General features: G+C 42.9%; 1 protein-coding gene across 3 annotated transcripts; it reads right to left on the reverse strand.

Moving 5' to 3' along the window:
- Nucleotides 1-1,347: 1,347 nt before the first annotated feature.
- Nucleotides 1,348-9,073, reverse strand: LOC144716564 (short-chain dehydrogenase TIC 32, chloroplastic-like). Of its 3 annotated transcripts, none has more exons than XM_078591718.1 (9): nt 8,844-9,073; nt 7,087-7,248; nt 5,457-5,688; nt 4,720-4,799; nt 4,499-4,655; nt 3,611-3,692; nt 3,438-3,525; nt 3,297-3,343; nt 1,348-1,704 (listed from the first exon to the last, which is right to left on the reverse strand). In XM_078591718.1, the coding sequence occupies exons 2-9, from the start codon at nt 7,208-7,210 to the stop codon at nt 1,495-1,497; spliced, it is 1,020 nt and encodes a 339-aa protein (XP_078447844.1). In that variant the 5' UTR covers nt 7,211-7,248; nt 8,844-9,073; the 3' UTR covers nt 1,348-1,494. The 3 variants fall into 3 exon arrangements, with proteins under 3 accessions (XP_078447844.1, XP_078447845.1, XP_078447843.1); XM_078591719.1 differs by lacking the exon at nt 8,844-9,073 and adding an exon at nt 7,679-7,883; XM_078591717.1 differs by lacking the exon at nt 8,844-9,073 and adding an exon at nt 7,672-7,883.
- Nucleotides 9,074-12,792: the final 3,719 nt, after the last annotated feature.

Genomic DNA, 12,792 nt, shown 5'->3' on the forward strand with positions numbered 1-12,792 from the left:
TCCCGCGCTTTCCGCGCGCACAGATGCTCGTTCTAACGCATCCCCATTGAAGGCCTCTCTCTCTCTCTACTATTCTATCACTCAACTATTTCTCTGGGCCATGTCGTCAACCATTAATTGCTTCCTTGTTTCTATTACTGAGTCTACTGAACTCTACTTCTCTCTTCTAGTTACGTTATCACCCAAAATTGGGATCTCTCTCTCTTTTATTCGATCTATTTAACTCTCTCGCTCTCTTTCTCTTTCTTCTTCTCTAATATTTTTCTGATTGAACAATCTTTGATTGCTACTGCGTTGTCGCCCATTATTGTCCTCTCCCACTCTATTATTCGATCTATTCAACTATCTAGCTTTCTCTATCTCTTCTTGTACGTCGTCACCATTAATGATACTCCTCTCTAAAATTTTCTATTGCACTTTCTCTCTCTTCTTGTACGTCGTCACCATTGATGGCAACCCTCTGTAACATTATTTACTGAAATATCATCTCTATTTTCTTTTACTTTGTCACCAATTTACGGCATCCCTCTATCTGCTATTCGATCTACTCAATTATATGTCTCTCTCTTCTGTTTACGTCGTCAGTCGTCGCCCATTAATGTCATCCCACTCCCTACTATTCTAACTCTCTCTCTCTCTTCTTGTACGTCGTCCCCCATTAACCGCATCCCTCTTCATACTACATCTATTCAACTACTAATTTCTTGTATCCCTCTAATTATTATCCTATCTATGCAGCTATCAATCTCTCTACTAGTCACTTGACATCCATATATGGGATCCTTCTTTCTATTAATCCTTCTGTTCAACTATCAATCTCTCTCTACTAGAACGTTAACAACAATGAAAGGGATATATCTCTCTACTAATCTTTCTATTCAACTACCAATCTCTCTCTACTAGAACGTTAACACTCATGAAAGGGATCCCTCTCGGTACTAATCTTTCTAATCAACTATCAATCTCTCTCTACTAGAACGTTGACAACCATGAAAGGGATATCTCTCTCTACTAATCTTTCTATTCAACTACCAATCTCTCTCTACTAGAACGTTAACACTCATGAAAGGGATCCCTCCCGGTACTAATCTTTCTAATCAACTATCAATCTCTCTCTACGAGAACGTTAACACCCATGAAAGGGATACCTCTCTCTATTAATCTATCCATTCAACTATCAATCTCTCTCTACTAGAACGTTAACACCCGTGAAAGGAATATCTCTCTCTACTAATCTTTCTATTCAACTATCAATCTCTCTCTACTAGAACATTAACACTCATGAAAGTTATCCCTCTCTCTACCAATCTATCTATTCAACTATCAATCTCTCTCTACTATAACGTTAACACCCATGAAAGGGATCTCTCTCTCTACCAATCTTTCTATTCAACTATCAATCTCTCCACTAGTACGTTAACACCCATGAAAGGGATATCTCTCTATGCTAATCTTTCGATTCAACTATCTCTCTCTCTCTTCATCTATCTCTCCTCAGATGGGTGGCATGTCGGGGCCGAGCCGGCGGCTGAGAAAGGCGGCACCACCAGAGACGATAGCTTCCGAGACGAGCCACAACCGTGCCGCCTCTCGCTCGTCTGCTGCCAGTTTTGACGGCGCCGCCTCGTTGCAGTCGATGAAGTAACGCCCCGACACGCCCGCCAGCTGCGGATGGGCTGCCACGTAGCACGTCGTCGCCGCCGCCTGCGCGAAGAAGAGAATCAGAACTCAGAAGGAAGCAACAGAGAGAAGAGGTGCGAGAGAATTAGAGAGAGAAGTATGTTATTAGTCGAACGAGAGTTTGATAAATAGTAGAGAGAGACATGCCAATAATGGGCGACAGAGTTAGTAAGAGAAGTATGTTGTAAATCGTACGAGAGTTTGATAAATAGTAGAGGGAGATATGCCAATAGTGGGTGACAGAGTTAGTGAGAGAAGTTTGTTCTAAATCGAACGAGAGTTTGATAAATAGTAGAGAGAGAAATACCAATAATGGGTGACACAGTTAGAGAGAGAAGTATGGTCCAAAGCGAAAGAGAGTTAAATAAATAGTAGAAAGAGATGACAATAATGGGTGACGACATACAAGAAAGAGAGTTCAGTATATAATTCTGGAGAGGGGTGCAATTAATGGGTGAAGACGTACAGAAAAGAACATGGAGAGAGATGGAGGTAGGAGGACCTGGCAGAGAAAGATGTAGAGAATGATAGAGGCAGAGGTAAAGAGAAGAAGGAAGTCGAGAGAGAGGTAAGAAAGATGTGGTTGAAGGAATTATGTAGACAGAGATGGAGATGGAGAGAAAGCTATAAATGGAAGGCGAGACGAAGATATCAAGAAAGAGAAAGACAAATATTTATGAAGAAAGAGATAAGACTTATTGTCAGTACAGAAAAAAACGAAAGAGAAAGATAGTGATAGGCGGACATGACAATAGAGGCAGAGCTGAAGAGAAGAAGCAAACGTAGAGATGGAAATGAGGATTAAAATGGGTGGGAGAGAAAGGTAAGAAAGATGGGCACAAAGGAACATTGTAGATTTGATAGAGATGGAGAGAAAGCTATAAATAGAATGCTAGAGGAAGACATAAAGAAAGAGAGATAAATATTTAGAAACGACGGATATGTAGCTATGCAGACCGAGAGAAAGCGACCGGTGGATAGGTAGGTAGGTTGCTAGCCATACTAGTTAGTAGATAGATTAGAGATATAGATAGGTGGGTGGGTAGCCAGACAGAAGAACGATGAACAGACAGATTTGAATAAATAGATAGATCTACGTACATAGATAGAAAATAGAGATAGATTTAGAGAGAGAGAGAGAGAGAGAGAGAGAGAGAGAGAGAGAGAGAGAGAGAGAGAGAGAGAGAGAGAGAGAGAGAGAGAGAGAGAGAGAGAGAGAGAGAGAGAGAGAGAGAGAGAGCGGGAGAGGAGAGGGAGAGGTAGAGAGATAAAGAGCAAGTGATCGATTCGATTGATAGAGAGAAAGGAGAGGGAGAGATAGAGAGAGAGGAGAGGGAGAGCTAGAGATAGATTGATGGAGAGAGATGAGAGGGAGAGATAAATATAGATTTATAGAGAGAGGAGAGGGAGAGCTAGAGATAGTTTGATTGAGAGAGAGAGGGAGAGACAGAGATAGATTCATAGAGAGGAGAGGGAGAGACGGAGATATATTCATAGATAGATAAAGAGAGAGAAAACAGAGGGAGATGGAGAGGGAGGAGAGAGAGGAGAGGGAGGGATAGATTGATAGACAGACAAAGAGATAGAGATATAATGAGAGGGAGAGAGAACCAGACCTGGGAGACAGACTTGATAAGCTTCGACGCAAGGAAGAAGGCAAGATCTGAGATGACAATAAGAAGATGGAAGCATAAGATCAGAATCAATTAATCAAAGCAACCTGGACGGGCAAAATCGGCGATTGAACAGCAACGCACCCGTGGAAATCCCTTCTTTGTCTCTCGTCAGCCTCGTCTTTACCACGCCGGGATGAACACAGTTTGCCGTCACCTTCGCCCCCATTCTCTGCGCAGCCATGCACAGATTTCAACCCTCTCCTATGGTTAATTTAGCCAACTTCAAGATAGTATATTTTGGGAGAGAATGTCACTTTCAGCCGCTTGGCGAGCTCTCTCGCATGGAGAACCATGGCGAGCTTCGACAGCGCGTAGGCCTTGGTCGCGTCATACGCCCTGGCGGGAGACGAAGACGAACAGGATTATGATGAGCAAGTGGATGATAAAAAAACCGATGATTATAATGATGATGATATAGAAGACGATAAAGTGAAAGTGGAAGATGATAATCGTGAAGATGACGATTTGAAAGAAGATGGTAAGAAAGATTATCAAGAAGGTAAGTGGACAGAAGAAGAATAAGAAGACAAGGACGACGACGACGACGATTATTAAGAACATGTAAGAAGAAGATGACAATGATGATGACGACAACGACGATGATTATTAAGAACATGTAAGAAGAACATGACAATGATGATGACGACGACGACGATGGTAAATAATAATAATAATAATATAATAATAATATAATAATAATAATAATGATGATGATCCTGATGTTAAATAAGATGATGAAGATGAAGATGATCCTGATAGTGAAGAAGAAAAAGGAAGAAGAAGATGGTGGTGATGGTAAATATGATGATGAAGAAGATGGTGCTCAAGGTAAATATGATGGTGAAGAAGAGGATGGTGGTGATGGTCAGTAAGATGACGAAGAAGATGGTGCTCATGGTAAATGTGATGATGAAGAAGATGGTCCTCATGGTAAATATGATGATGAAGAAGAAGATGATCCTGGTGGTGAATACGATCATGACGATGATTATCTACATGATGATGGAAGTAAAGATGATGAAGAAGAATAAGATGATGGTGGTAAAGATGGTGAAGAAGAAGATTATTATGATGAATAAGATGAACATGCGCAAAAAGATGGTGATGAAGGAGATGATGATAGTGATGATGACGAAACTAACACGTTCTTTTGGTTGAGGTCGTGGAGGTAGCGTACTGGGTCGCCGGAGAACCATCCATGGATGTTCGATGTCACGTTAACGATCCGGCCCTCGACGCCGGACTCTGTCGCCGTCTCCACCATCTTCTCCAGCAGCAACTTCGTCAGCAAGAAATGGCCTGAAAATCTCTGCAACGGTGAGCGCCCCCGTCTATGTTGTGAGGAAGAAGACCGAGTTCTTACCCAGATAGTTGGTGGCGAATGTCATTTCCACGCCGTTGGCGGAGAGAGCGTGCGATTGCGGGAATCTCCCCGCGTTGTTTCTGCAATGATGATGATGAAAACGATAAGGACGATGATACTCAAGATCATAATGACAAACACGATGATGATGACGAAGAATGTAAAGAAGAAGACGACAACGATGAATGATGACTAAGAATGAAAAGAAGAAGACGACGAAGAGGATGATGAAGAATGAAAAGACGACGACGACGATGATGATGGTGACGAAGAAGAAAAAGATAACGTTGATGATGACGGTGATCGAAGAAGAAGAAGAGGATGATGATGGTGGTGGTAATCATGATGCTGATGATTACGAAGAAGAAGAAGATGATGATACTGATGATGATGTTGTTGATGGTGACGAAGAAGAAGAGGATGATAAATATGATTATGATCGTGGTGGTGCTGAGGATGATGCTGATGATGATGTAGTCGATGGTGACGAAGAAGAAGAGGATGATAAGTATGATGATGATGGTGGTGGCAGTAAGGATGATGAAGATGATGATGTTGTTTATGGTGATGAAGAAGAAGTAGAAGAAGATGAAGATGACGACGACGACGATGATGGTTGTGGTGATAATGAGGACTGAGGAAAGTAGGAAGACGAACATGATGATGATGATGATGATGACAACGAAGATGATAATGGATACAAGATTTGAAAAAGAAGTGTTGCAGAGATTAAGTACACGAGAAGGTGGAGAGGAAGATTGAGGGAGAGGAAGCGGGCGACGAAGCGGCGAACGGATCGCAGAGAGCTGAGATCGAGCTTGAGGATGATAACGTCAGCGCCGGGGACCGCTGCGGCGATACGGCGGCGCGCCTCCGCCGCCGCGGCGAGTCGCCGCGCGGGAAGAACGAGCCGCGCGCCCTTCGTGGCAAGAACGCGTGCCGTCTCTTCGCCAATGCCCGATGTTGCTCCTGCCACCGCCAGCGCCGCCGTTAGCTAGATAGAGAAAGATACGGAGGAAGAAAGAGAGAGAGAAAGCTACTGAGAAGTGGACATAGGAAGAAAGAGAGAGAGAGAGAGAGAGAGAGAGAGAGAGAGAGAGAGAGAGAGAGAGAGAGAGAGCTATCGAGAAGTGGATAGAGGAAGAAAGAGAGAGAAAATAGCAGAGAAGTGGGCAGAGGCTGAAAGATGAGAGAAAACGGCAGAGAGGTGGACAGAGGAAGAAAGAAGAGAGAAAACAGCAGAGAAGTGGACAGAGGAAGACCCAGAAAGAGAGAGATAGAAAGAAGCGCGAGAAAACAACAGAAAAGTGGACGAAGGAAGACCCAGAAAGAAGAGAGAGAAAGAAGAGCGAGAAAACAACAGAGAAGTGGACGGAGGAAGACCCAGAAAGAAGAGAGAAAAAAAGAAAGAGGTGAACAGAGGAAGAGAGAAGAGGAGAGAGAAAGCTAGGTAGAAATAAATTGAGGAAGAGAAAGAAAGCTTGGTAGAGTAAATTGAGGAAGAGAGAGAAAGCTAGATACAAGTAGATTGAGGAAGAGAGATAAAGCTAGATACAAGTAGATTGAGGAAGAGAGAGAAAGCTAGATAGAAGAAGATTGAGGAAGATCGAAGAGGAAAGAGATTGCTAGATAGGACTAGATTGAGGAAGAGAGAAGAGAGAAAAGGTGAGAGTAAAACTTCAGCCGAAGAAAACAGAGAAAGTTACAGACAAATGGACAGATGAAGAGAGAAGAAGAGAGAGGAAGGAAATGACAAATGGACGGAGGGAGAGAGAAGAGGAGAGAGAAAGCCACAGAAAGTGCACAGAGAAAGAGAGACGGAGAGAAAGAGGGCTACAGAGAAGTAGACAGAAAGAAAGAAAAAGTTACAGGGTAGACAGAGAAAGATACAGTGAGGAAGACGGAGAAAGATACAGGGAGGAAGACAAAATGATGAGGTAAAAGCGAGAGAGAGATAGGCGAAAAAAGACGAAGAAAGGTCAACGCTGACTGTCGCGGTGGAGGAGATTGCTCGGCCGCTGCCTTCAGCAAGAGAGAGAGAAAGCGAAAGAAGAAGAGAGAGAGAAAGAGAAAGAGGAAGAGGAAGAGAGAGAGAGCAAGAGAAAGAGGAAGACAGAGATAAAGAAAGAGAGAGAAACAGAGAGAGAAAAAAAGAGGGAGAGAGAGAGAAAACGGGAGTCAAAGGTACCCGAAGACAACGGCGGAGTTAGAGCCGGCTCCGCCACCAGGCAGGAGTGAGAAAGAGCAAGAGAAAGAACGATAGAGGGAGAATTTAAGCGAGAAAAAGAAAGAGGAAGAGAGAAAGATCGAAAAAAACAGAGAGAGAGGGAGAGAGAGAGAGGAGAGAGAAAGTGGGGGGAAGGTCACCGGTGACGATGGCGGTGATGGATGTTAAGTCTGGGCAGGCGGCGATGACCAGCTCGGCGGTAGAGTTGGATCCAAAGCCGCTGGACCCGGGATAACCCAGAAGGTATCTCGCCGTCTCCAACATCTTCCCTTGCCTCCGACCTTCGTCCCTCCGAGGAAAGGCTAGAGAGAGAAAGACAAACAACTGTTGAGCCCACAATTTTAGAGATTTAAGGTCACTCCTCGGAGAGAAAAAGAGAGAGAGGAGAGAGAGAAGAGAGAAGAGAGAAGAGAGAAGAGAGAAGAGAGAAGAGAGAAGAGAGAAGAGAGACGAGAGACGAGACACGAGAGACGGGAAACGAGAGAAAGAGAGGAGAGAGACGAGAGACGACAGAAAGAAAGGAGAGAGCGAGAGAGAAGAGAGAAGAGAGCCGAGAGAGGGGAGAAAGAGAGAAGAGAGAGAAGAGAGAGAAGAGAGAAGAGAGAAGAGAGAAGAGAGAAGAGAGAAGAGAGAAGAGAGAAGAGAGAAGAGAGAAGAGAGAAGAGAGAAGAGAGAAGAGAGAAGAGAGAAGAGAGAAGAGAGAAGAGAGAAGAGAGAAGAGAGACGAGAGACGAGAGACGAGAGCCGAGTGCCGATAGCCGATAGCCGATAGCCGAGAGAAGAGAGAATAGAGAAGAGAGGAGAGACAAGAGAAGAGAGAGGAGAGAGAGAGAAAGAGGGAGAGAAACAAAAAGAGATAAAGCGAGAGAGAGGAAGAAGAGTGAAGGGAGTCCTAAGAACAGTTGGGGCCGCAATTTGAGAGAGAGGGGGAGAGAACAAAGACCGAGAGAAGACAATTTATGAGACTGGGAAGACGGAGCGAACAGTATCAGATTATATCCGATTGTCCGGAGCTGAGGATCTTAAGGAAGAGTTAGAGAGAGAGATAGCGGGACTTCGATGCATCAACCCTCGGGGTTGACAAATACTGAGACAAAACTCACCAGGGATGAGAGCGAGATAAAGAGAAGAAAGTAAGAGAGAGAGAGTATGGATTCGCTAGAGAGAGAGATCCCGGAGTATGACGCATGCATCCTCGGGGTTGAGAAATAGTAAGAGAGAAAGACTATGAAAAGTGATGCAAGATAATAGAGCCTGCCGTGGAATAGAGAGAGAGAGAGACAGAGAGAGATAGAGAGAGAGACAGAGAGAGAGATATAGAGAGAGACAGAGAGAGAGATATAGAGAGAGACAGAGAGAGAGATATAGAGAGAGACAGAGAGAGAGAGATAGAGAGAGATAGAGAGAGATTGAGAGAGAGAGACAGAGAGAGATATAGAGAGAGACAGAGAGAGAGAGATAGAGAGAGATAGAGAGAGAGAGACAGAGAGAGATATAGAGAGAGACACAGAGAGAAATATAGAGAGAGATAGAGAGAGACAGAGAGAGATAGAGAGAGAGAGAGACAGAGAGAGATAGAGAGAGAGAGACAGAGAGAGATATAGAGAGAGACAGAGAGAGAGAGAGAGAGAGAGAGAGAGAGAGAGAGACAGAGAGAGAGATATAGAGAGATAGAGAGAGATAGAGAGAGACAGAGAGAGATAGAGAGAGAGAGAGACAGAGAGAGATAGAGAGAGATATAGAGAGAGACAGAGAGAGAGATAGAGAGAGACAGAGAGAGAGATAGAGAGAGAGATAGAGAGAGAAACAGAGAGAGAGACAGAGACAGAGAGCGAGACAGAGAGAGAGACAGAGAGAGATATAGAGAGAGAGAGAGGGAGAGAGATACAAGACTCACAGGTCTATGAAAGCCGCAGTTTCAAGGACTTCGAAATTTGAATGATGGACAGAAAGAAGCTCCAAGAACTCCGCAGACCGCAGTGAGAGGGGTTAGAGAGAGAAAGAGAGATAACTGATTACAGGACTCCAGCAAAGGCCGCATGTTTAGAGATAGAGAGAGAGAGAACCCAGAAGAAAAAATTTCGCCAAAGGAGTGACCGAGAGAGGCGGGGGTGTTAAATGCCGTGAGCAATTGACAAGGACGTCTGCTTCCTTTTGCTGCCAAACTCCCAACCTATCTTGTCGGCGATAGAAACAATGAGAGAAGACCGAAGCAGAGAGAGAAATAGACATACTATTAAGGCCGTTGTATTTAGCTTTTTGTAGTGCATCTCGATGATATTGATTGAGATATTACCGTTGAGATACGTCATTAATAAAATCAATTTGGAGTAACAAATCTTACAAACACAATCTAACATTTATATTTTTTATCGTTTTATTTAAATTAATTTGTTCTTGTATGTAAGATGTATTTTCGCATTATTTATTGCTAAAAGAAATCAAAATCTTTTGTACCATTTCTCATAAACAGATCTATAAGTATATCGATTATCGATTTGATCCTATATCTTGCTCTAGGCCTGACCACTATATTTGATCTTATATTATAGAAGGATGAGAGGAGAGTGCTTGAGATAGTTATATTTCTGGATAATCTTTGACTTGCATCTAGATGGTATTAACGTTTAAATAGAGACCTATATATTAAATTTAATCCTGTCGATTATTAGCTGACTTTTTATCTCATATGTGACTGATTGACGCTGTGGGGCGCCTTTAGGTTTCTAATATAAGATCATAATTCGCTGTAGTTTTAAGTTAATATCTTTAATTGGCGGCAAGAAATTCGAAACCATACGGATTAAAGATCCCTCTCTTCTCCCCTATTTAATATCTCCGTCTGGCTAAGATGGACCCCTCCATTCATGGTGCAGAGAGAGAAAGGGAGAGAAATCAAAGGTCAGAGATCGATAGAGACAGAAATAAATAAATAGTGAGAGAAATAAAGAGATAGATAGAGAGCGAAATGAAGGGTGAGAGAGGGATAGAGAGAATCAGAGAAATATCACGAAATATTGAGACGAATTAAGATATATATATATATATATATATATGTGCATCTATATAGATAGAAATAACGATATATAGATGTATAGAGATAGAGAGAAATAAAAAGAGATGCACATAAAGAGAGGCAGAGAGAGAAACAAAGAGATATATTGAGAGAGCGATAGAGAGAGAAATAAAGATATATATATGTAGAGAGATAGAGAGATAAATAAAGAGGGATACACATAAAGAGAGAAAGAGAGAGAAACAAAACGAGGTATATATGGAGAGAGAGAGATAAAGAGAGGAGTCTATGGAGAGAGAAATAATGAGAGGTATATAAGGAGCGAGAGAGAAATAAAGAGAGGTATATATGGAGAGAGAGAAATAAAGAGAGGTATATAAGGAGAGAGAGAGAAATAAAGATAGGTATATAAGGAGAGAGAGAGAAATAAAGATAGGTATATAAGGAGAGAGAGAGAGAGAGAGAGAGAGAGAGAGAGAGAGGTATATATGGAGAGAGAGAAATAAAGAGAGGTATATAAGGAGAGAGAGAGAAATAAAGATAGGTATATAAGGAGAGAGAGAGAGAGAGAGAGAGAGAGAGAGAGAGAGAGAGAGATAAAGAGAGTTATATCTGGAGAGAGAGAAATAATGAGAGGTATACATGGAACGAGATAAATAAAGAGAGGTATATATGGCGCGAGAGAAATAAAGAAAGAGAGACAGGGTTACCCGTAGACAACGCTGGACAGTTCGTTGAGCGAATGAATTTTTCCATTAAAAGGGGCGAGGTGGGTGGACTGAATATCTGGAACACGAGGGGACGCGCGAAACCACCCTCTCTTCTGGGGCACGTTTATATTTCCAGAACCTAGAGAGAGAAAGGGCAAAAGGCGAGTAACACGCAGGGAGCTTTCTCTCATACGATGGACCCATCTGCACTACTGGCAGTTGACTTCTTCGATTCGTTCACCGCGGAGGGGGAAGACGTTCTTGGAACGGTATTTGACGAGGCATACCTGCACTCATCGAAAGGTTTTGATGAGGACCAACAGCACAGGAAAAGTAGCTTCCTTGCAATTGGTTAAATCTTTTTAGCACAGTTGGTCTGCAATGTATCCGGGGAAAGTTACCCTTGACCGAGAGAGAGAGAGAGAGAGAGAGAGAGAGAGAGAGAGAGAGAGAGAGAGAGAGAGAGAGAGAGAGAGAGAGAGAGAGAGACAGACAGACAGACAGACAGAGACAGAGACAGAGTGAGAGACAGAGTGAGAGAGGGACAGAGAGATTGACAGCCAGAGGAACAGAGAGAAAAAGAGATTGCGGGAGAGTGAGATTCACAAAATGAGGAACAGAGAGAAAAAGAGATTGAGGGAGAGTGAGATTCACAAAATGAGGAATAGAGAGAGAGAGAGCTTGAGGGAGAGTGAGATTCACAAAATGAGGAACATAGAGAGAGAGATTGAGTGAGAGTGAGATTCACAAAATGAGGAATAGAGAGAGAGAGAGAGATTGAGGGAGCGTGATATTCACAAAATGAGGAACAGAGAGAAAAAGAGATTGAGGGAGAGTGAGATTCACAAAATGAGGAATAGAGAGAGAGAGAGATTGAGGGAGAGTGAGATTCACAAAATGAGGAACATAGAGAGAGAGATTGAGGGAGAGTGAGATTCACAAAATGAGGAACATAGAGAGAGAGAGAGAGATTGAGGGAGAGTGAGATTCACAAAATGAGGAACATAGAGAGAGAGATTGAGGGAGAGTGAGATTCACAAAATGAGGAACATAGAGAGAGAGATTGAGGGAGCGTGAGATTCACAAAATGAGGAACAGAGAGAAAAAGAGATTGAGGGAGAGTGAGATTCACAAATGGAGGAACATAGAGAGAGAGAGATTGAGGGAGCGTGAGATTCACAAAGGGAGGAACAGAGAGAGAGAGAGATTGAGGGAGAGCGAGATTCACAAAAGTGAAGAACAGAGAGAGAGAGAGAGAGAGAGAAAGATTGACAAAAGAGAGCGAAAAATTGGCAAAGAGAGAGGATTGACAAAGCGAGGAGCAGAGAGACAGGAATGACAAAGTGACGAACAGAGAGAGAGAGAGAGAGAAGAATTGACAAAGTGAGGAGCAGAGTGACAGTATTGACAAAGTGAGGAGCAGAGTGACAGGATTGACAAAGTGAGGAAGAGAGAGAGAGAGACAGAGAGAGATTGACAAAGTGAGGAGCAAAGAGAGATGGAGAAAGAGGAAGAGAGAGAGAGATAGAAAGAGGGAAGAGAGAGATTGAGAAAGAGGGAATGTGAGAATGGGAGAGAAAGAGAGAGAGGAGAGAGAGAGCCGTAAATCCTCGCATAACTCTGAGGTCTTAGGTTCTGAATCGTCCGGTTTCCCCCGGGGCCATGTGCTAAACGCCATATCTGAAGCCAGGAGCCTTACTGGCGATAGATTCCTTCTCGCTTCTACAATCAGACCTCTTTAGACGAGAGCATTATGTACAATTATCAGGCGAGAATCATTGAATAAATTACGAAATGAGAATAAAGTAACGTGACAAGATGGTAGAAATGAGAGTAAATTCTGAACTAGAGCGAGCCCAAGAAGGTCCCAACCTCAAAAGAAAGTTCGTTAAACGTGTGGCTGAAGAGCATTGTAAACAACAATCAGATGGGAGTCGGCGAATACATTAAGAAATGAGAACAAACTGAGATGACAAGTAGGAAGAAATGAGAATAAATTAAAAGTTAGGGCAAACCAAGAAGGTTCTAACCTACATGGAAGTATCTGAATGTGAGCTGGAGAGCTGCACACTATTCCTCTTGTGTCTCTTCCCTATCCTTTGTCTCTTCTTTGTGAAAAG

The sequence above is a fragment of the Wolffia australiana genome, chromosome 2, assembly GCF_029677425.1.
Source record: "Wolffia australiana isolate 7733 chromosome 2, ASM2967742v1".
NCBI classification, from domain to species: Eukaryota; Viridiplantae; Streptophyta; class Magnoliopsida; order Alismatales; family Araceae; genus Wolffia; species Wolffia australiana.